This window comes from Myxocyprinus asiaticus, chromosome 15, assembly GCF_019703515.2.
Source record: "Myxocyprinus asiaticus isolate MX2 ecotype Aquarium Trade chromosome 15, UBuf_Myxa_2, whole genome shotgun sequence".
Classification (NCBI taxonomy): Eukaryota; Metazoa; Chordata; class Actinopteri; order Cypriniformes; family Catostomidae; genus Myxocyprinus; species Myxocyprinus asiaticus.
Genome location: NC_059358.1, coordinates 14,636,582 through 14,660,153, shown reverse-complemented (window position 1 = coordinate 14,660,153; position 23,572 = coordinate 14,636,582). Strand labels below are relative to the sequence as shown.

Genomic DNA, 23,572 nt, shown 5'->3' with positions numbered 1-23,572 from the left:
TGCGATGCACTGTATATATGGGATGTGTTAGTTAAAAAATGTGTTAGTTAAAAAAAGTCAAGTATAAAAATACCAGAAAACATCTTTACACAATAATTGGCATGGTGCAAAAGTGCATTTGCTTTTTGTGAGCTTCTAATTATCGCTCAAAATTCACAAATGCTGCATTAGACATAAACTTAGATCAAAGTCTAGACCTTGTCAGAGTCTGAATTTGTTCTTCAAAATGACTTTGCAATAAGCACCATTATGTAGGGACTGACAACAGCCCAGTACAAATGTAGCACACAGAGCTACACTTCATATGGCTTTAGGATAAGAATAACATCAGTCCAATTTAGAAAAATATGAAAGCTCCTTCTATTAACAATATCTTCTCAAAGTCTTTCAAAGTAGTGCTCTCAGCCAGTGGAATGGTTTGAGTTTATGTCCAAAAATATCTGGGTGCATTAATAGTAATGCACTCGCCCAATGGTGCCCGTCCCTGTTCCCAGGATATCTGGCTGTCCATTTCTCCAGATCTCCCTGATGATCCTCTCCCTCTCCTCCAATCGCTGTGCCCGCTCTAGCTCCTCGGCTGAGGTGAACACATTCCTGCTCAGAGTCCCGTCTGGTGTGGTGTGGTGGTGGTTCCCCATTGGGATCTCTGTGGTGCTTTGTACGACAGGGGACTCAGTGTCTCCTGCATCTTCCTCCTCCTCCTCATCATCGCTCTCCTCATCCTCCTCTTCCTCACTATAGTCTTTAAGCTGTTTTTTCTCTGGTGTGGGGGGCGCTGTAGTGGTACGAGGCTTACAGGAGATCCGGATGACCAGGAGGCAGAGAGTGAGCACCAGGCCAAAACACACGCCAATGATGAAGTAAAGGCCAAAACTCTCTGGATTGGCTGGATGGATAGAGGATGTTTGTAAAAGTAAAGTTCATAAGGTGCCAAGTCCAAAATAATAGTCTCAAATCAGAAAAAAAGACTCTTATTTATTGCTCCAAAAAATATCTTTAATAAGTAACCATGTGGTTAATGTTTCGACCCACACAAGACTCTTGTGTTGGTCAAAATGTTAACCACATGATTATTTATTAAAGATATTTTTTTGCAGCAGTGTGCAAGCTTTTTTTTTTTGATAGAGAGAGGAAACACATCTGATTTAGTCATTAGCCAATTTAACCATACTTTTAATATGTTACACATTCATTGTTGTCTCAAAGGAATAGTTCACTCAAAAGTTAAAATTCTGTCATAATTTACTCACCCTCATGTCATTCCAAGCCCATCTGACTTTATTTCTTATGCGGAACACAAAAGGAGATATTTTAATTAAGATACCCCACCATCCTTTCAATACAATGGCAGTGGATCGTGCCGAAATTCTTGACGTCCGTCAAGCGTATATAAGTACTATGAGAGAAGCTCGTTCACAGTTTCTCATGTTCACGCGAGAACTTGCGCTGAAAAGAACACAAGTTCTGGTGTGAATATAAGAGCCAATCAAGCATCTCTCTCGTGTACCTTACGAACTTCAAGTTGTTTCTAACCAAAACCCATTGTATGGCTTAAGAAGACTTGGGATATGATGCTTGAACCACATGGACTACTTTTATGATACTTTTGGGCCCTTTCTTAAGCTTTAAAATAAGGCACTTTCCACTTCCATAGTATTGAATAGACAGAAGGGGATTTTTATTAAAACATCTCCTTTTTTTTTTCCACATAAGAAATAAAATCATGAGTTTGGATCGACATGAGGGTGAGTAAATTATGAAAGAATTAAAACATTTTGGGTAAACTATTCCTTTAACCTGAGTTATGTATTAAAGATTTTTAGCTTGGAAAAAGCACTAACCTTTAATGTGAGCATAAGCAGCAATAGTGTTGCTTAAGAAATCCATCTCCTTCCTTTTCACATTCATCCTGGCTTTGTCCTGCGTTTCCAAACCTACTGGATAAACAATTGAAAAATTAACATTTTCTAGACATCAGACTAAAAGGTCAAGTGTGTTATTTTAAATGTATTTTAAAATACTTTTTCCAATCTCAGCTTAATATGTAAACAACTACTGTATTAGGCATTCATTGGTTGATTTTCCCCAAAAAAGCTTAAACACTGGCTTTGTGGCAATGTACTCTGTTTGTTTGAGCATCCTAAACAGCCCAATACAGCAAAAATGGCTCAACCAGTGGCATGAGTTTCAAAGCATTTAAACTTTGTTTTGTTGATCATTTCAGCCTTGGGTGTGGGATCTATTTTTGGTTTTGGATACTTCATACTTTTTAAGAAATGTAAGATTATAGTTTAAAAATCTCCCCTTGGCTCGCATAGAATTTTCAACATTCAAAATATAACTTATGGCAATGATTGGTCATTGTAATATTTGCATACTGGATTACAATTTGTTTTCTTTTATGCATTTATTTACATACTGCATTGTGATTGATCCTATATGTTTCTTACATCATTTGAACCATTTATAGCTGCATTTACACCGCACAATGACAATGACATATGTATTCAACAGAATACATGATGTACGCTGAGTGTCATAACAAACCTGAGCTTACCTAAAAAACTGAACACTATACTTTTGATGCCTTGCAAGCACTGTTCCTCCCCATATGCTGGACAATATCCTTACATTTTGAACATAAAGCAACACTGTGTCAAGCAGTCTCATATGTCCACAGCCCTGCCACTCCTTTGAACACCACAAGGTGCCTTTTGTGAAGTCCAAATTTCAGTATTGCCAGGAGCCAGTGAGGCCCATTTCCTCTCTAAATGTCTACTTTATGGTGTCTAGCCAGTAGTCAGACTCTTGCTTTTATATGTTGTGTGCCGGGCTGTTTTGTGTCTGAATAAAAAGAGAAGATGATCCAAGACTCTTCACTTATGACGTCCATGCGAATGCATCTGCAGCCTCTTTCCTGTTTTGTGTTTTCCTCTGTGCCCATGTTGTGACTCTTCCCTTCTAACTGTGAACTACCAGTGAAGACTCATATTTCCTACAATACAGCCAACAAATACAACCACACCCTCATGTACAGTATGAGGGCAAATGTTTAAGGTGGCTATATTTGTAACCACAAACAAGCATATCCTTCCCATTCTATGACAGTTCTACACCTGGTTCCAGTCTGATTTGATGTTGCATAGCAGGCACCACAGAAAACGCAGAGATCTTACTACACTTCCTGTGTCCCCCCATCCCACTGCTCCTCTTTACACCATCTACAACAGTCACACAGCACATCCTGCTGACTTGGGCTTTTCTCATTCACTATTGTTCTCTGCCTGTGTGACATCACTCCTGTACTGTGCCACACATGCTGTTCAAGTAGGAAACTGAGAAATATGGAAGAGGATTAAAACACAATTACATTAAATGACAAAAAGCATAATAACTTTTACGATTTGGTCTTACAACAAAGAATTTTACTGCATTAAAGGGAGAGATAGTAGCATCAGTCACCATTCACTTTCATTCTATGCAAAAAGATCAAACGAAACTGAAAGGTGACTAAGGCATACATTCTGCCTAAACATCTCCTTTTATGTTCCACAGAAGAAAGAAAGTCTTACTGGTTTAGAACAACATGAGGGTGAGTAAAGGATGAAAGGTTTTTAATTATTGGGTGAACTATCCCTTTAGCATTAGAGGTCATTTCTCAGACATAAAAGAAAGTTATAAACCTGCATAATGTGTTCTACTAGAGTTAAATGTCATAGAGGACTTCAAACATTTCTTGTTTGCATACATAGGCATGGTATTCTCAAAGAAGACCCATGCATGATACAAAGGAAACTGTGGATGATAAATATTAAACTAACATAGCCATAAAACAACTTAAGATAAAACGAAACATTCTCACAGGCGGATTATTTCCTACAGTACAGCCTGTACTGTACCCGGGTTTTAGGTGATGAATAATGTTAATAAACCACCCAGATAAACCTCACAAGGATAAAACTTGAAAAAACACCAGAAAGCAGACACAACAGAACAAGAATTAGAACCAAATGGTGAGTCATTAAAAAGATAAGATACAGGAACACATTTCAATTTAAAGAAATAATTCACCCAGATGAAAATTATGACATCATTAATTCACCCTAATGTTGTTCCAAATCCATAAGACTTTCTATCTTGGGTGGAATACAAAAGGAGAAGTTAGGCAGAATGTTAGAGATGCTCCTTACCATACAACAAAAACATACAGTTACCAGAGGCTGAAAAGCTCCAAAATGACAAAATAGCACCATAAAAGTAACGGAAAAGAAGTACATATTATTTGTTCACCACATTCCAAGTCTTCAGAATCATTTGATAATTTTTTTATAAGGAATAGACCTAAATTTAAGTTATTCTTCACTGAAAATGCCCCGAATGCCCTCCACCAAAGCTCTCAAATCTCATTTGCGCTTGCGCATATTCAAACTTAGCACATGTGAGAACCAACTGTATTTGGAATAACTGACATTTTTCACTCAGAACGTTTGAATAGCTTCAAAACACCTCCTTTTGTGCTAAACAGAAGAAAGAAAATCATATGGGTTTGGAACAACATCAGGGTGAACAAAATTTTCCTTTAAGGATTCTTTTAAATCCTTTTGAATACAGTACTGTGCAAATGTCTGACATAAGATATTTCACAAAAACATTTGTCTTAAGATGGCTTTAGTGTATCAATAGGAAATATACATTTTAGAGTCCCAAACATTCCTTTTGCAAATATAAAACAACAGAAAAGAAGAACAGGGAACCCTGCAACAGATGGCATTACCCCATCTCCTGCAGGTACACCAAGCCAAGGCACTAAAAGAGCTGGGTGAGGGTAGTTCTGACCCGGAATTGATGCAGGAACTGCGCTCGGCGACCGACCTTGCTCTCCGGGTGACGAAGGTCAAGTCGCGGTCTCTCGGGAAGGCGATGTCCACCATGGTGGTCCAGGAACGCCACCTTTGGCTCAACCTGGTCGACATGAGAGAGGCTGACAAGGCACGGTTCCTTGACACCCCCATCTCCCAGGTTGGCCTATTCAGCGACACTGTTGAGGACTTTGCCCAGCAGTTCTCGGCGGTGAAGCAGCAGACGGAGGCCATTCAACACATCCTGCCCTGGCGCGGCTCAAGACCCCGCAACCCATCTGCTCGTCACCAAGGGCCTTCTCTTGCAGCAACAGCACCGGATCCGTCCCCACGGCCCCAGCGTGGAGCTCACCGCAGGAAGCAGATGCCACCCGTCTCACAGCCGGACGCCAAGAAACCTAGGAAGGCTTCGAAGCGCCCCTGAGACGGTTGACCCAGGGGCGAGGAGACCCGCTTCTACAGAGCTTGTAGACAGACCACTCCATCCCCCAGTGCAGGGCCAGGAGGAGAATCTAATTAATTTTTCGCCGCATGCCCAAGAGGCTGCGGTACCCAAAACTTCAACAAAAGAGTGGTTTCCTTGTTCTCTGGGTCACATGTCAGGTGCGCATGGCCGTCGTCACGACCGCCATCCACCATCCCATTTTGGCAGGTTTGGTGCTCCAGCGGCGGACCCCCCACCCCTGCGTGCCCATCTGTGGCACAAACATGCCCACACCGAGATGGTTCCGATGGACTGCGGGGACGATGTTCCTCCCCCCTCCTCGACCAATCATATGGTGGGCGTCAGGAGCCAGGTAAGTACTTCAATGTCTCTGGACTCAGCACAGCCACGGGGTTCGAGCCCCTTTGATGTGGCGTCTCAGGCTCCGCGGTCCCCCTCGCCCGGAGTTTGGACACGTGGCTCGTGCTTTCCAACCTGTCGTGATGGCTGACCCGGACTGTCCGACTCGGCTATGCGATACAGTTCGCCAGGCACCCGCCCAGGTTCAGCGGCGTCCACTTCACCTCGGTGAAGGGTGAGAACGCCGCTACCTTGCATGCGGAGATCGCTACACTACTACGGAAGGGTGCGATAGAGCCTGTCCCTCCAGCCGAGATGAAGAAAGGGTTTTACAGACCCTACCGAAGAAAAGCGGTGGGTTGCGGCCAATCTTGGACCTGCGAGTACTGAACCGGGCCTTGCATAGACTCCCATTCAAGATGCTGATGCAAAAATGCATTTTAGCGAGCGTCCGTCATCAAGATTGGTTCGCAGCGGTAGACCTGAAGGATGCGTACTTCCACGTCTCGGTCTTATCTCGACACAAACCCTTCCTGCAGTTTGCTTTCGAGGGCCGGGCGTACCAGTACAAGGTCCTCCCCTTCAGCCTGTCCTTATCCCCTCACGTCTTCACGAAGTTTGCAGAGGCAGCCCTTGCCCCGCTAAGGGAAGTGGGTGTCCGTATCATCAATTATCTCGACGACTGGCTAATCCTAGCTCACTCTCGGGATGTATTGTATGCGCACAGGGACCTGGTACTCACGCACCTCAGCTGACTGGGGCTTCGGGTCAACTGGGAAAAGAGCAAGCTCTCCCCGGTTCAGAGCATCTCTTTTCTCTGCTTGGAGTTGGACTCAGTCTCGATGACGGCGCACCTCATGAATGAGTACGCACAGTCGGTGCTGAACTGTCTGAAGGCGTTCAGACAGAAGACAGTGGTTCCACTGAAACCTTTTCAGAGGCTCCTGGGGCATCTGGCATCCTCAGCGGTTGCCACACCGCTCGGGTTGATGCATATGAGAACACTTCAGCACTGGCTTCAGACTCAAGTTCGAGATGGGCATGGCACTGCGGACACATTACATGGTCACCACGCCTATCTGTCGCCGCCTCTTCACCCTTTGGACCGACCTTGCATTTCTGTGGGCAGGGGTTCCCCTAGAGCAGGTCTCCAGGCGTGTCGTGGTTACAACAGACGCCTCCAAGATGGGCTGGGGCGCCGTATGCAATGGGCACACAGCCGCTGGCTCTTGGACTGGCCCGTGGCTGCGTTGGCACATCAACTGCCTCGAGTTGTTGGCAGTACTACTCGCCCTGTGGAGGTTCCCGCCATTGATCTAGGACAAGCACGTGTTGGTCTGGACAGACAACATGGCGACGGTAGCGTACATCAACCGTCAAGGCGGTCTACGCTCCCGTTGCATGTCACAACTCGCCCGCCGTCTCCTCCTCTGGAGTCACCAGCACCTCAAGTCGCTACAAGCCACTCACATCCCAGGCGACCTCAACACCGCAGTGGACGCGCTGTCACGACAGGTTTCACTCAGGGGAGAGTGGAGACTCCACCCCCACGTGGTCCAGCTGATTTGGAGTCAATTCGGTCGAGCACAGGTAGACCTGTTTGCTTCCCGGAAATCATCCCACTGCCCGCTTTGATACGCCCTGACCGAGGCATCCCTTGGTATAGACGTGCTGGCACACAGCTGGCCCCTTGGACTACACAAATACGTGTTTCCCACAGTAAGCCTGCTTGCAAGGTACCTGTGCAAGGTCAGGGAGGATGAGGATCAGATCATCCTAGTAACACCCTACTGGCCCACCCAGATGTGGTTCTCGGACCTCACGCTCCTCGTGACAGCCCCCCCCCCCGGCAAATTCCCCTGAGGAAGGACCTTCTTTCTCAGGGACGGGGCACGATCTGGCACACGCGACCAGACCTCTGGAATCTCCACGTCTGGACCTTGGACGGGATGCGGAAGACCTAAGTGGCCTACCACCCATGGTGGTAGACATGATCACTCAGGCTAGGGCTTCCTCTATGAGGCACCTGTATGCCTTGAAGTGGCGTCTGTTCGCTAAGTGTTCTTCCCGACGCAAAGACCCCCAGAGATGTGCAGTCGGATCGGTGCTTTCCTTCCTGCAGGAGAGGCTGGAGGGGCGGCTGTCCCCTTCCACCTTGAAGGTGTATGTAGCCGCCATTTCGGCACATCAAGAGGCAGTGGATGGTGAGTATTTGGGGAAGCACAACTTGATCATCAGGTTCCTGAGAGGCGCTAAGAGGTTGAATCCCTCCAGACCATGCCTCATGCCCTCGTGGGACCTCTCTGTAGTCCTTCGGGGTCTAAGATGTGCTCCCTTTGAGCCCCTGGAGTCAGTTGACCTGCAGGCGTTCTCTGTCAGTGAATGGTGCCTGGAGTTTGGGTTACTCTCATGTGGTCCTGAGACCCCGACCGGGCTATGTGCCCAAGGCTCCCACGACCCCGTTTAGGGATCAGGTGGTGAACCTGCAAGCACTGCCCCAGGAGGAGGCAGACCCAGCTTTGGCGTTGCTGTGTCCGGTGCATGCTTTACGCATCTATTTGGATCACACGCAGAGCTTTAGAAGCCCTGAGCAGCTCTTTGTCTGCTTTAGTGGACAGCGGAAAGGAAGCGCTGTCTCCAAACAGAGGATTGCCCACTGGGTTGTTGACACCATCGTGCCGCCCCCCGTGGGGTTGCGAGCCCACTCTACTAGGAGTTTAGCGGCCTCCTGTGCCCTGACCAGTGGCGCCTCTTTGGTAGACATCTGCAGGGCAGCGGGCTGGGCAACACCCAACACCTTTGCGAGGTTCTATAATCTCCGTGTTGAGCCGGTTTTGTCAGGTCTGAACAGGTAAGTTCTGGGACAGCTGGCCGGATGTACCACTTGCGCATAGCGCCTTTCCCCTCCCATGAGGTGAAGACGTGCGCTTTTGACTCCCAGTCGTGTTCACAAGTTGTGATCCCTGGATGACCTTCCTTCTTAGCCCTGTGGCACATGAGTTTGCGGAGAAACCCGCTGCCGGCCCAGTACGTGTGCTAATTAGGTCCTGTACTGAGGTAGGTGCTCCACATGTGATATCTTCCGCTAAATCGTTTCCCTGTCGGTAAACTGCATCTTCCTTGGGCAGAGGCCCCTCTGCCCCCGGTCACCATGTTTGTAGAAACTCCTACCCCCTCGGGTAGGACCTTCCATGCGACTTCTCCACATGACATACTTCCGACAAGACTTGGTAAGACCATGTGATGTATTTCCACTCAAAATAGCCCCCCCCCCCTTCTCTGGGCAGGGTGTGGTCTCCGCTCTGTCTTCCCCTTGGGAGTGACACCCCCCCAACGTAGACATTTATGGCCCCCAGTTGGTTAACTAATTCCACTCATTTTGGGGAGAAAAAAGAGGAAAAGAGGTCACGGCTGGGCTAGCCTGTCCCTATTTGTTGGGCAGTCGACTTGTTCCCAAAGGACCGTTCGACGCTCATAAGTGCGTTGGGGAAGGTTACGTAATGGCCTGGTGTGCTGGCTACGAGGAACACATCGGTCTGCCAATCCACGTAACACAGTTCAGCTAGTTGTGGCGTTTTGTATAGGGACCCCTAATGTCACTATATCGACACAATGTCGAGTGAGTGACAGATAGGGAACGTCCTGGTTACTTTCGTAACCTCTGTTCCCTGATGCAGGGAACGAGACATTGTGTCCCCCTTGCCACAACACTGAACTACCCGCTGAAATGGCCGGGACTTGTCTCGGCTCCTCAGCACAAAACCCGAATGAGTGGTTGCATACCAGCTCCTTTTATACCCGTATGTCCGGGGGAGCGGCATGCAAATTCCACTCGCCAATTCCCATTGGCCTTTTTTCAAAAAGCAGAGGTGTTTGGGGCTCCCAATAGTGACTCCTAGTGTCACTACATCGACACAACGTCTCGTTCCCTCCATCAGGGAACGGAGGTTACGAAAGTAACCAGGACGTTTTGAAGGCAAAGGTGGTCACGCCAAATATTGATTTAGCTTGTTTTATGTTTACTGCACCTTGTATGACGTTAATTGATATATGAAAACTATTTGTGGCATTATTTTTGAAGACATCCACTCTATGCAACAGTTTTCACAAGTGCCTAAAACTTTTGCACAGTACTGAATATTAATTTTTTTAGACATTTAAAAACACAAACCTCTCACAAACTTCATACCAACAGTTCTCAGTAGCTGATATTGTCCACAAGACAATAGAAATAGCCTGAAATAAATGACTTGAGACTTACCATATACTGTGAGTCAGTCTTCAGTTCCTCTTCATGGTGCACTATAAGTTCGGTTGGATCAAGGCTCTCACACTGTTTGGTTATCCCTCTGTGTCCTCTGAATATCTTGATCCTCTGTCTACACAATGACATAAGCAAACACACACACAGACGCACACATACACATGTCAGACCACATCACATCTAAAACCATTGAGGCATTTGCAGTGCAAACAACTGACAGGCGCCACATTTGCACTGAGGACACAGGAAGTCAGCTTAACACCGAACTGCATTAAATTAATGGTTCAAATTTCACACACACACACACACACACACACACACACACACACTCAAAAGGCAACAAATGAAATCCTTGAAGATAGGAATCTACTAAATGATGAATGAGTTGCCGTCAAACATTATGTAAGTCTTAAGGAGTGAATTGGGTTGGGAAAATAAATCACAGATTTAACTGCCTTTGCTAGTTTTCTTCATCGCAAAAATAATACAAAAGTAATGAACTTTGTTACATTACGGAAGTACCAGCAAAAATTATTATGCTTACATGACTCAAAACTAAGCTGTTTCACATTTAGCCCAAATTTGAAATCTTTAATAGGCATGGTGTGAAAAAATGTGCCGAACCAGGAGGTTTCTTTTAAAAGGGAGAGAGCTGGCAGCTCATGTTGGTTTAGTAGAGCCCCTTTGCTTTCCAGTGCCTATTTGATTCTTGCTGACTCTTGGCAGCCCTTATGTGCTCTGCATCTGTGTTGAAGCCATATCCAATAATCATGAAGAAATTTTGACCCACACGCCTGGGAATGAACCAGAAGAAAGAAGATATGAAAACAGAAGCATTGCTAGTCACAGCAAGTAAATTCATGCTGGTCTTTTCAGCCTCTTCGTTTAGGCAGCTGAATTTGCATTATTGGGCTTCCTGCCCTTTAAAGGGATAGTTCACCCAAAAATAAAAATTATCTCATCATTTACTCACCCTCATGCCATCCCAGATGTGTATGACTTTCTTTCTTCTGCAAAACACAAATTATGATTTTTAGAAAAATATTTCAGCTCTGTAGGTCCATACAACACAAGTGAATGGGTGAATTTTGATGCTCCAAAAAGCACATAAAGGCATCATAAAAGTAATCCATATGACTCCAGTGTTTTAATCCATGTTTTCAGAAGTGATATGATAGGTGTGGGTGAGAAATGTTTATGTCCTTTTTTGCTACAAATTCATCCCCCTGTCCAGTAGGGGCCAATATGCATGAAGAATGTGAATCACCAAAAAAAACAAGAAGAAGAATGTGAAAGTTGATGTGGATATTGACAGAGCAGGGAGGAGAATTTATTGAAAAAACAATTCCTAAATATTGATCTGTTCCTCGTATGTCGTATGGATTACTTTTAAGCTGACAAATGTGATTTTTTTGAGTTTCAAAAAAGAGCTGAGAAATTCTTCTAAAAATCTTCATTTGAGTTCAGCAGATGAAAGAAAGTGAAACACATCTGGGATGGCATGAGGGTGAGTAAATGATGAGAGAATTTTTATTTGTGGGTGAACTATTCCTTTAAATTACTGTAGCAACTGAACCAGCAAATCCAACAACTCAAGTGTCACGATAAACATTACAGCACTTTTGGCAACTAACAAACACACACATACATATACACAAACAAAACAGCTGCCAACATATTCATATATGTTGCATACTAGTTTGCTTAGTTTTACTAGAATAATTTGTTCACCTCTGATTGGCTCCATTTCTCCCTTCTTGGAGAGCACTACAGCGCACAAGCATATCTAAGTGGAGGCAAATGGCAGCTGTAGACGTGTTTAAAGCCTGTCTAAACAGCCATTAACCTGTCGTGCTGTTTTGTTTGTGTTTTGTTTTTCCCCTGGGGAGGAAATTATTAACGGGCCTCCTGCCCCGCAACACCCATAACTCTAACACCAGCATTTTTTACTTTCTCTGACCACATTTTCTTCTCCGCAGCAGATGTTGCATTTAAACCTGACAAAGCAAAGTTAAAGATAGCAACTTATGTTATTTTTCTGAAGTTTGGGGACACTGGTTAACATTATTTATTGGTGTAAGCTGGTGTGCAGTTAGAAGCTATTTCTACCTTTAGATGTTACGGTACCATGAAGCAAAGGTTTAAGTTGCCTGACAAAACTGTATAGTTTTTAGCCAAAACAAGAGTTTAGTTGGGGTAGTAGATGCAAATCATCCTGCAAGTGACAGACGTACAGTCCTTTCAATAGTTTTAAAGTCTGAAGGTCTTAATGTCACGGCTCATTTTCATACATTTCTTGAAATGATTTATTTTTGGATTGGACTGGCTGAACAATTGACACCAAAGTATTGAACTAGTTTCATCACTATACGATCTTACATCGATTCACTTAGCCAGAAAGCCATTGTTTGCTGATACCTCAAAGTCTTCAGTGATGCGATTTTGGTTAGATTCAGAGGCCTGCGATTAAAATTAAATGATAAAATGTGCCTATTTTACAAAATCACTTACATTTACATTAACTCACAAATGCAACCAAAATATAATTAGAAAATGTTATTGAGCTCTCTGAAAAGTGCAAATCCAGCGTCCACATTGGGACATACACAACAAAATAAGGTAAGTAAAATAAGGCTGTCTCAATGTAATCTTGTATTTCGGCTCCAGTGTAATGCAGTAGCTCATGAAAGCCTTCGTTTTTTACTACATTGTAGGGCCTTAGATCCTTACAAATGAAATAAGCAATAGCAGATGTAGTACTTATCGCTCTTTTGGAGTTGTGGCTCAATTTTTGTGGGAAAATTGGTCAAGGCGGGTAAAGGGGTCTCTTATGTCAACCGTAGTACTGGCGTAGACACTATGTTTCCTTTTCAGGTGTCTTTACAAGTTTGTCATATTTCCAAAGTATTTGAATTTGTATTGGCATTCTTTGCAAATGAAATGGGTTTTGTCTCTCTGTCCATCTTTTCTTCTAAATCCAAAATAATGCCAACAAATTGTTGTCAACAGGAGAGTATATGTTATTTGTGTTTATTTTTTTTTTCTTTCTTCTTTTTTCTGCTCAGAGTGCTAGGTTGCTGCATCACCTGCTGCTTTTTGTACAATTTGAAGAGGATGCATGCTTCGACAAAAAAGCGTAGTACGGTTGATGGAAAAGCATATGGACGTGAATAGCATGAGAGTTCCAAAATAAAGGTGCTAAATATATACATCGATATTTATGTGTTGCATCGATGACATTGCATAGTTGGTTATTCGATGAAACGTTACTCCCCTATTAGCCACTAACTAAATATAATGCTAAAATATGAAATGAGCTGCTGAGAAATTCTAGGGAAAAAAAACACTAAGGCATTAGTATGATCTATCAAAGATTTTTAACAGAATACTAAATAGTTGATTTAATAAAGCAAAGGCACAATCAGTATTCAAATCACGCCAAGACAAACACCGCCAGTATTATAAAGCCTGGGAAAAGGCCAGAAACTCATTTTAAACTAGGAGTTGTTTGTTTTTAAGCAGGGGAGAGGCGGAGGAAGTCCAGGCACTGTCATATTTATTGAAAAAAATTGTATTTTCCACAATAAGAAGACCACAATAGCATTTCCTTCCTCTGGAATTGTCTCCGTCTGACAGGACAAATTGTGACCCCGTTCAAATGCTGAAATAACTCCAACAGATTTGTTCCTCCATTCTTCAGAATTCTGCTATTCTCTGTTTCTGAAGACGCACATTAAGTTGTCTGTCCAAATAAAGACTGTAACTGGATGATTTGTGGGGCATAAAGTGACAGGCCAAAGACCTCTGCAAAGATTCTTCCTTTTGCTAACCGTAGAATAGGAGCTTCAACTGAGTTCTTGATCCATTGATCATATACAACCTAACCTAACCGTATGACTCCTTGTGTCAAAGCATGAACAATATCATGAATGCAAGTATGAATGCAATTTACTCCATGACTTTAAAGACTATAATTGAAACTACCAATACCGAAAGAAAAACAGCAGCCAGTGCAGCCTTCTCATTCTTATGACACACCGCCAGCCAAAACAAGCAAATGGATATTTTTGATAGTTAGAAAGTGTTCTTTCTGCCACTGGAATTTCCTGGCATAGCGGTTGAACCACTTGTGTTCTTCTTGGCAAAGGAAATGGCGACTGATACAGGGCTTTAGATCTAAATTTAATTGGGTTTCTTTGTTTCACTTAAAACTATTCTGAAACTGTGGACCCCCTAGAGGAGCTGCTCAGTTTATAGAATATTCCTAAAGACTATTTAACAACTTTTGAGTTGTTTCTAGAGTAGTGAGTTCTTCAGTACAAGTTGTCTGTGCTCCTAAAATGTCTTTACCATAACCACAGGTTTTTATGAAGACCCCATAAAAGATTGTTTCCTGTGTTGATGTATGTCCTATTGAAACGGGAAGGTGGGGTGAGACATATTGAAGGGCTTTTTAAAAAATTTGCCATTGGCCTTTCGTTTATTTTCGAACATTCCATAAACATGATAGGTGGAGGGACATTCTCATTCTAGAGAGCATATGATTGGGCAAAATGGGTAAGTGCAGTATGAGTCATCAATTGGTCCATTTTTCCATGAGAGAAAGACTAAATAAAAAATGCTTAAAGTGAATTTTGTCAATGTTTAGGACTAAACTACCATATAGATGAGCTCAAAGCTGACAGGCATGGACCAAAACCCTCAAAAATTTTGATTTCAGGAGGTCTTTAAAAATGTTAAGTTCACTTTAAAAGCACAAAAAAACTGTCAAAACAGGAGTGCACATGAAAGAAAATGTTTTCTTCTTATCCCATAAACAACTACGTATATTGGAATGGCAGGTGAGGGGGGTCTGACGCGTCCTTGAAAGCACATTAATTTTGAAACATTGCTTTTGTCATCATTTTTGCATTTGGCCAGAACACTACATCCCTAACATCCACATAATCTTGAATTTCTCCCAAAATTTTCCAAAACAACTGTCCAAAGGCGACAAAGAACCGCTGACTGTGCAATATCTCAGCCAGCATGTAGTCTCTGAGGTCTCATTTTTCACATCAGCCATGTTCACCTGAACACCAACCAAGTCCAGAAGCCCTCCCTACAAAGCATAAGTAGCAGCGTAGGAACCTTACTCTTTCTTCCCAGAACCCCAAAGGTGCTCAGAATATGTTCCAACCAGTAAACTTGAACATATTTCTACCAGCGCTGAAGGACCAACTCTGTTGCCTGTAAAACTGCTCAGGAGGGATAATGGCAAAAGCATTTGATATGTGATTGCGCTTAAGCTCCTTTACAGGTCTGGATCTTACCATAACTTTTTCAAAAGAGTGTAGAGTGTCCCCAGTCTTGTTTCTCTTGACAGGAAAACTATCGGATTAAACGGTGTAACACATTTGCACTGCCTTTCCAGCCAGTAGCTCATACTGAGAGGGCTATTTAATTTGGAGCCAAGTCAGACATGTGGTTGCCATCAGATCCCTGACCCCTTGATAAAAGGTGAAGTTGACCCCAAAGATGCATGCCAACCAGAGAAAGTGGAGACTAAATGAGGACCACAGCCAAGCTAAATTCTTCAATGCACATTTCCTGAAAACCATGAAGCTCTGCCCTCACTGTTTAAATCTGTTAGTAATATAAGATGAAAAATGACCCTGGCAACGTAAGTTCATAACTGATAGATGAACAGTTGAACAAAATTCTGCACAAAACACACTTCATTTTTGCTGCAGTCTTTTTCTTGTTGCATTCAGTATAAATGCACAGAAAGTGTGTGGATGATGGGGTAAGTAACCCTCAGGTGATCCCAGCTCCAAAGCTCCACAAATAGAGTATGATCTCCTCTGCATATCGATATGAGCCTGTATGCCTTCACAGATCCCCAGAAACATGCTGGATCCATTACACAGGCCCTCTGATTACTATACGACACAAAACATGTGTTCCATCTTTCCCATGGGTGGGCACTGTTAAACCCATCATGTCCATAGAGATGCACCAAAGTTAAGATTGTTAGTTAAGTGTTTATGACAAGTAATCAGTTTTGTCAGAGCAAACAGACCAATGGAGATTATGATTGGATTAGGAATTTGAAGCAACCAATCACTGATCATAGCAATGCATTGATAAATGGTACTTGAAGGAATAGTTCACCCAAAAATGAAAATTCTGTCATCATTTACTCACCCTTATGCTATCCCACATGTGTATGACTTTCTTTCATCTGCTGAACTCAAATGAAGATTGCTTTTTTGGTCCATGCAATGCAAGTGAATGGGTGCCACAATTTTGAAGCTCCAAAAATCACACAAGTCAGTATATAAGTAATCTGTACGACTCCAGTGGTTAAATCATTGTCTTCATAAGTGATATGATAGGTGTGGGTGAGAAACAGATCAATATTTAAGTCCTTTTTTTCCTATAAATTCTCCTCCCTGCTCTGTCACCCTGTGTCCGAAAATGCATACTGTCACAGTGTGTACTGTATTTGATGAGAAACGCATTTCTCGGCCGGTAAAACAGTATGAAAAGAATTCGGACATACTAACATCCAGGAATGTACACATTGTCCCGTGACCAGAATATACAGGTGCATCTCAATAAATTAGAATGTTGTGGAAAAGTTCATTTATTTCAGTAATTCAACTCAAATTGTGAAACTCGTGTATTAAATAAATTCAATGCACACAGACTGAAGTAGTTTAAGTCTTTGGTTCTTTTAATTGTGATGATTTTGGCTCACATTTAACAAAAACCCACCAATTCACTATCTCAAAAAATTAGAATACATCATAAGACCAATAAAAAAAACATTTTTAGTGAATTGTTGGCCTTCTGGAAAGTATGTTCATTTACTGTATATGTACTCAATACTTGGTAGGGGCTCCTTTTGCTTTAATTACTGCCTCAATTTGGCATGGCATGGAGGTGATCAGTTTGTGGCACTGCCGAGGTGGTATGGAAGCCCAGGTTTCTTTGACAGTGGCCTTCAGCTCATCTGCATTTTTTGGTCTCTTGTTTCTCATTTTCCTCTTGACAATACCCCATAGATTCTCTATGGGGTTCAGGTCTGGTGAGTTTACTGGTCAGTCAAGCACACCAACACCATGGTCATTTTCAACTTTTGGTGCTTTTGGCAGTGTGGGCAGGTGCCAAATCCTGCTGGAAAATGAAATCAGCATCTTTAAAAAGCTGGTCAGGAGGAGGAAGCATGAAGTGCTCCAAAATTTCTTGGTAAACGGGTGCAGTAACTTTGGTTTTCAAAAAACACAATGGACCAACACCAGCAGATGACATTGCACCCCAAATCATCACAGACTGTGGAAACTTAACACTGGACTTCAAGCAACTTGAGCTATGAGCTTCTCCACCCTTCCTCCAGACTCTAGGACCTTGGTTTCCAAATGAAATACAAAACTTGCTCTCATCTGAAAAGAGGACTTTGGACCACTGGGCAACAGTCCAGTTCTTCTTCTCCTTAGCCCAGGTAAGACACCTCTGACGTTGTCTGTGGTTCAGGAGTGGCTTAACAAGAGGAATACGACAACTGTAGCCAAATTCCTTGACACGTCTGTGTGTGGTGGCTCTTGATGCCTTGACCCCAGCCTCAGTCCATTCCTTGTGAAGTTCACCCAAATTCTTGAATCGATTTTGCTTGACAATCTTCATAAGGCTGCGGTTCTCTCGGTTGGTTGTGCATTTTTTTCTTCCACACTTTTTCCTTCCACTCAACTTTCTGTTAACATGCTTGGATACAGCACTCTGTGAACAGCCAGCTTCTTTGGCAATGAATGTTTGTAGCTTACCCTCCTTGTGAAGGGTGTCAGTGATTGTCTTCTGGACAACTGTCAGATCAGCAGTCTTCCCCATGATTGTGTAGCCTAGTGAACCAAACTGAGAGACCATTTTAAAGGCTCAGGAAACCTTTGCAGGTGTTTTGAGTTGATTAGCTGATTAGCATGTCACCATATTCTAATTTTTTGAGATAGTGAATTGGTGGGTTTTTGTTAAATGTGAGCCAAAATCATCACAATTAAAAGAACCAAAGACTTAAACTACTTCAGTCTGTGTGCATTGAATTTATTTAATACACGAGTTTCACAATTTGAGTTGAATTACTGAAATAAATGAACTTTTCCACGACATTCTAATTTATTGAGATGCACCTGTATGACATGACAACAACCGTGAAAATAATCCACTCAAGTTCGGTTAAACAAGCACCATTTAAGCACAATGAGCAATGTTCTTTGTGTATACAGCACTTACTGTTGAAAACAGCCTTCCGCCCCGCAGTTCTCCGCCATTTGTTTTAAATCCAGCGTTTTAACGTGATGTCTCCTCAGCTCCCGATGCATTGTGGGACAGGAAAGTGTTCAACAGATCCACACTTCAGATTCCAACCGGAAGTATTCATCAGGGCATTTCTCGCTTACTGTCTTATGAATACTATGGATTTGGACATACTACTCCACTGGCATACTGTTTTTGGCATACTATATAGTAGAGAAGTATGGATATTCGGACACAGGGTCAATCTCCACTTCAACTTTCACGCTCTTCTTCTTGTGTTTTTGGTGATTCACATTCTTTATGCATATCACCCCCTACTGGGCAGGGGGAATAATTTCTAGCAAAAAAGGACTTAAATATTAATCTGTTTCCCACCCACACCTATCACATCACTTCTGAAGAGCTGAAATATTCTTCTAAAAATTCTAAAAATCATAATTTGTGTTCTGCAGAAGAAAGAAAGTCATACACATCTGGGATGGCATGAGGGTGAGTAAATGATGAGATAATTTTCATTTTTGGTTGAACTATCCCTTTAACGTTTTTTTATTTTTTTATTTTATTTATATTTTTTTTTTTATCAACATCAAGACTTAAGGTAAAACATTTTATGAATGTATAAGGGAAGTGTATATTTTACAGCCTGATCAACATCTCTTTTTGTGTTCCATGGAATAAAGTAAGTCAAATGAGTTTGTGAGAGTGAGTAAATGATGAGAGGGTTTTCATTTTGGGGGTGAGTTATCCCTTCAATGAGATGTTATGTTTTGGTACACACCCATGTTCAGCCACAAAATTGAAAGGATTTACTAAATTCCTAAAAGGTGCTGTAAGCGATTTTTTTCATGGAAAGTATGCAACAAAAAAATTCTACTCCCTTAAAAATATTAATGAAATAAGTGTCCTGGGATATCTCACCGGTCTCTGTGACAGCTGTAGACTTTGTAAACAGCAAACAGAAATGTGTCTGCGGACCACAGACATTGCCACTTTTCATCTGTCAATCATTTTGCTCTTTCTCACAGTGTTGTATCTGAAGTGGATCATTGAGGCTATGATTCATAATGCTTGTTGAATTTGACAGCCACAGGAACAAACAATGCTACTCTTTTGCTCAGTTTTGGTCTCAAAATTATTTTGGAATGAGGGGGCGTGGCTAATTCAATGGCTCAGTCACGTGAAAGCTCCAGAATGCTAAAATCGCTTACAGCATCTTTAATAACTGTATTACTGCTCCAGAGAGATTGACATACTCTCAGTTATTTTGTAAATCAAGCCACTGACATTAACTAAATGAGATTTTGTAATATATTGTCTGGGATTTGCTGTATTGTTGGATTTGGGGATTTATTCTCTCAATCAAACTCTATAAGTTCATAAAAAAAAGATGGGGGAGAGAAAGAATGATTGGGAGGTATTAAAAATCATTGACTGACTTAGTCATTAAACATTTCAAACCCCCAGAGCAAAAGGATTGCAGACCGTAAATATGCCTCTGAATCAATCAAACTCAGACAGCAGAGCCCAGGATCCTTTTTTCTGTCCTCACATCAGTCATTGAAAGCTGACACCTTTGAGGGCAATGAGAGTTTGCAGAAGTCTACCCTGCCATTGGACAACTCTGTCTCTATAATTAAACAAGTCTCTGTGTTTTGAGTGTGAATGCATGTTTTGTGCAGGGTTATTTCAGTTCTGAATTTTTCATTTAGTTTTCATTTCAGTGTTATTTTCAGTTTGTCCTTTTATCTTCATTTTTATTAGTTTTCACTACATGATTTTAGTTTTAGTTGTTTTAGGTTTTTCACTGTCCTCAAGTTTAAGTTATATTTTCAGTACATTTAGTTTTTGCTATGCATTTTTGGCTTGGTAAAGTTAATGTGTAAACAGAAATCTTTTAAAAATGTTTCATGATGTAAAATTTCTCGAGGGCCTCTTAGTGTTATCAGGGTTGGGGAGTAACAGAATACATGTAACGGGATTACGTATTTAAAATACAAAATATAAGTAACTGTATTCCACTATTTAAATCATTGGTAATTAGAATACAGTTACATTCAAAAAGTATTTTGTTTACTGAAGAGATTACTTTGCATTTTATTGTTATTTGTTTCATTTAATATTTAGTCCTTTCAGATGAAAAACATTTATACATATAAATGATGCGATCAAAAGTGCATTTGAACAGCGGTGAAACACTTTCTTATGAAATGTTACATTCATACGAGCAGACAGAGAAGTAAGTTTGAAGTAAGTTTGGAGCAGAAGAAATAGAAATAATCCTTGTGTAAATTGTCAGCTTTACGCTAAGCTAAAATGCTATTTCTAGCCATTTTACATGCACATGTTACCAGGCACGATCATATTTCTTTATCAAGAAAATTCACGTTAAATCATAATTTCTTTTTTTCTAGTAAGACCTTTGATATTAGTGCAAAAATCATATTCTTGATAATAATTTTTTTATTGTTTTCCCATAAAAATATCTAAAACTCTTAAATTCTTAAAACAAGATCAGTTTGATTTATGTTGTTTTAGAAACAACACTGCATAAGATATTTAGGTTGTTCAGAGAATGTATTTTTAACATGTGTATTTTGTCTTACTGTACTGGCAGATTTTTATAGTCAAAACAAGTGAAAAAATCTACCAGTGTTGAAGAAGTAATCCAAAGTATTTAGAATACATTACTGACCTTGAGTAATCTAACGGAATATGTTACAAATTACATTTTACAGCATGTATTCTGTAATCTGTAGTGGAATACATTTAAAAAGTAACCCTCCCAACCCTGAGTGTTATTGCTATTTTGAGCCATTTTCATGCTTAAAGGGACAGTTGAAAATATGTCATCATTTATTCACTGTCATGCTGTTCCATACCTGTTGACTATCTTTCTTCCTAAAAACACACCAGGAGATGTTTTTCAGAATGGCAACCTCAGTCACCATTCACTTTCATTGCCTCTGAAAAAAACGATGCAATGAAAGTGAATGATGGCTTAGGCTAACATAATGACATTATGACTAAAATCTCCTTTTTTGTTCCACGGAAAAAAGAAAGTCATACCGGTTTGAAACTACATGTGTAAATGTGCGTAAATGAGGACAGAATTTTCATATTTGGGTGAAGTATCCCTTTAAAATGAAGGCAAGTTGTGAAGTTAAAACTTTACTGTATAACATACTGTGTAATAATGGGACATTTGTGGTAATTTTTATAATATTTTTGTTAGTTTTGGAGTCATTTAAATGTTTAGTTTCAGTTTTTCCAATTATGTCATTATGCGGCCAATTATGTTTAATTTTTATTTCAGTTAGCAAAAAAATTTTCATTTAGTTTTTATTTTTGTTCTCAGTAACAACAATAATACTGGTTGTATATGAGTATATTTGAGTCCTATCTACCCATCTCTGCCATACGGCTATAGCAGTTTACAAATTGACCTCTGACCTCGCCCTAAATCTACAGACTATGTTTTTTTTTGTTTGTTTGTTTGTTTTCTCCCCTTTTTCTCCCCAATTTGGAATGCCCAATTCCCAATGCACTCTAAGTCCTCGTGGTGGTGTAGTGACTGACAAATCTCAGTTGTCTCCACGTCTCAGACCGTCACCCACGCATCTTATCACGTGGCTTGTTGAGCATGTTACCGCGGAGACATAGCGGGTGTGGAGGCTTCACACCATTCACCGCGGCACCCACGCACAACTCACCACGGGCCCCACCGAGAGCGAACCACATTATAGCAACCATGAGGAGGTTACCCCATGTGACTCCACCCTCCCTAGCAACCGGGCCAATTTGGTTGCTTAGGAGACCTGGCTGGAGTCACTCAGCATACCCTGATATTCGAACTCGCAAACTCCTGGGGTGGTAGTCAGTGTCTTTACTCACTGAGCTACCCAAGCCCCAATCAATAGACTATGTTAACTACCAGCACTCAAGAAGATGAGGCGGTCCACTGATAAACACAGTAGACAGAGTTTGGGGAAACAAGCAGATGCTCAGAGCAGGGTTGAATGGATTTGAACACAGGTCAACCATTCCTAAATAAAAAGCAGCTATGCTCATGTGCTTATCTCTCTATTAGGGTATACTGTAAATCAAATGAACACTGCATGCCAAAACAAACAAAGACCCTAATTATCAGCTGCTCAGAGGTGCCATATCCAGATCAATACAATCAAAAGTTCTTCATTTCAAAAGTATAAATAAATTGTTGCATGCAGTAGATGGGGGCACTTGCACAGAAAACATTAATGAAACATGTAAGCCAAGCATGAAACAGCATGATCATGTTACCGTACAATATTATGGACCATCCCGCCAATAAGCTCACAATAAGCTAAAGTGTTTATTTTTATTGTGGTATGGAGTAAACCACCTTACCAGTACAGCTCTAGTCCTCTAGTCAAGGTATGCTTTAGGATGCTTCTTAGTTTCAACTCACACATTTAGGCAAACATCCAGACACACATTTGATGAGGTGCAAACTGATCCTTGGTGCCTCATCAAAAATAATTTCCATCCGCACAGATGGTCATCACAGATTGGATGATTCATAAATCATAACCTTAGAGGACAAAAAAAGTCCTACATATGGTATGTGCCAGATCTCTATATTTGCAGCAACCAGCATCATATTTATACGGGACCAGGATACCAAGACCACTTGAGCGGAATGATACGCACTGATCCCTGACACCCTTATGAAAACCATTCACAGAATATCCATACTGCAATAAAAGAGAACAAATTCTCACCTTTCTCCATACAATGCAACAGGTATTAGTTGTACCAACTTATAAATATGACACACAAAGAAGAGAGCAACTCACCACAGAGAAATGTCGAAGCTGTTTTTCTAGGGCATCACACATGTAATCAAACTTCTTGGTAAGTTTAGTCCAGATCTGATTGCATCAATACGTTACACAGCCTAAACCAAGCAGAGTTTACAGCCTGGTTACATCCAATGAATAAACTCAGCTTTTGGTCTTCACAATCCCATCCAGTGACTGCTTAGCTGTGCGTGCTTATGCCTCTTATTGATTTTGCATTACAAGTGTCTGGAATGAAAGAGCTAGCGACTTCCTTTTGAATTAGTAGCATATGAGATTTATTTCCCTTTCGGCCATTCACAACAAGCAGGAAAAGCTGTCACACAAACCTCACACACAGAATGAGAAAAAGATGGAAAGGGAGAGAGGGAGGAATGGGAAAAAGAGGAACAGCCTTAAATAGGCAGGGTTTAGGAAAAGAAGGAGGGAGAAGAGGTCTTTCCCCTGTTGTTAAGAAAACAGCCATGAAAAGCCAACTCTAGACCAATTAACTAAGATTTTCCACACTGAATAAAACATGACAGAACTGAAGAAT

At 41.6% G+C, this 23,572-nt stretch overlaps 1 protein-coding gene across 2 annotated transcripts; it reads right to left on the bottom strand.

Moving 5' to 3' along the window:
• Positions 1–66: 66 nt before the first annotated feature.
• On the bottom strand, positions 67–23,379 carry LOC127453346 (protein eva-1 homolog B-like). Of its 2 annotated transcripts, none has more exons than XM_051719680.1 (4): positions 23,035–23,379; positions 9,905–10,022; positions 1,842–1,937; positions 67–886 (listed from the first exon to the last, which is right to left on the bottom strand). In XM_051719680.1, the coding sequence occupies exons 3-4, from the start codon at positions 1,906–1,908 to the stop codon at positions 450–452; spliced, it is 504 nt and encodes a 167-aa protein (XP_051575640.1). In that variant the 5' UTR covers positions 1,909–1,937; positions 9,905–10,022; positions 23,035–23,379; the 3' UTR covers positions 67–449. The 2 variants fall into 2 exon arrangements, with proteins under 2 accessions (XP_051575640.1, XP_051575641.1); XM_051719681.1 differs by having other exon boundaries at positions 1,842–1,934.
• Between the last annotated feature and the right edge of the window lie 193 nt (positions 23,380–23,572).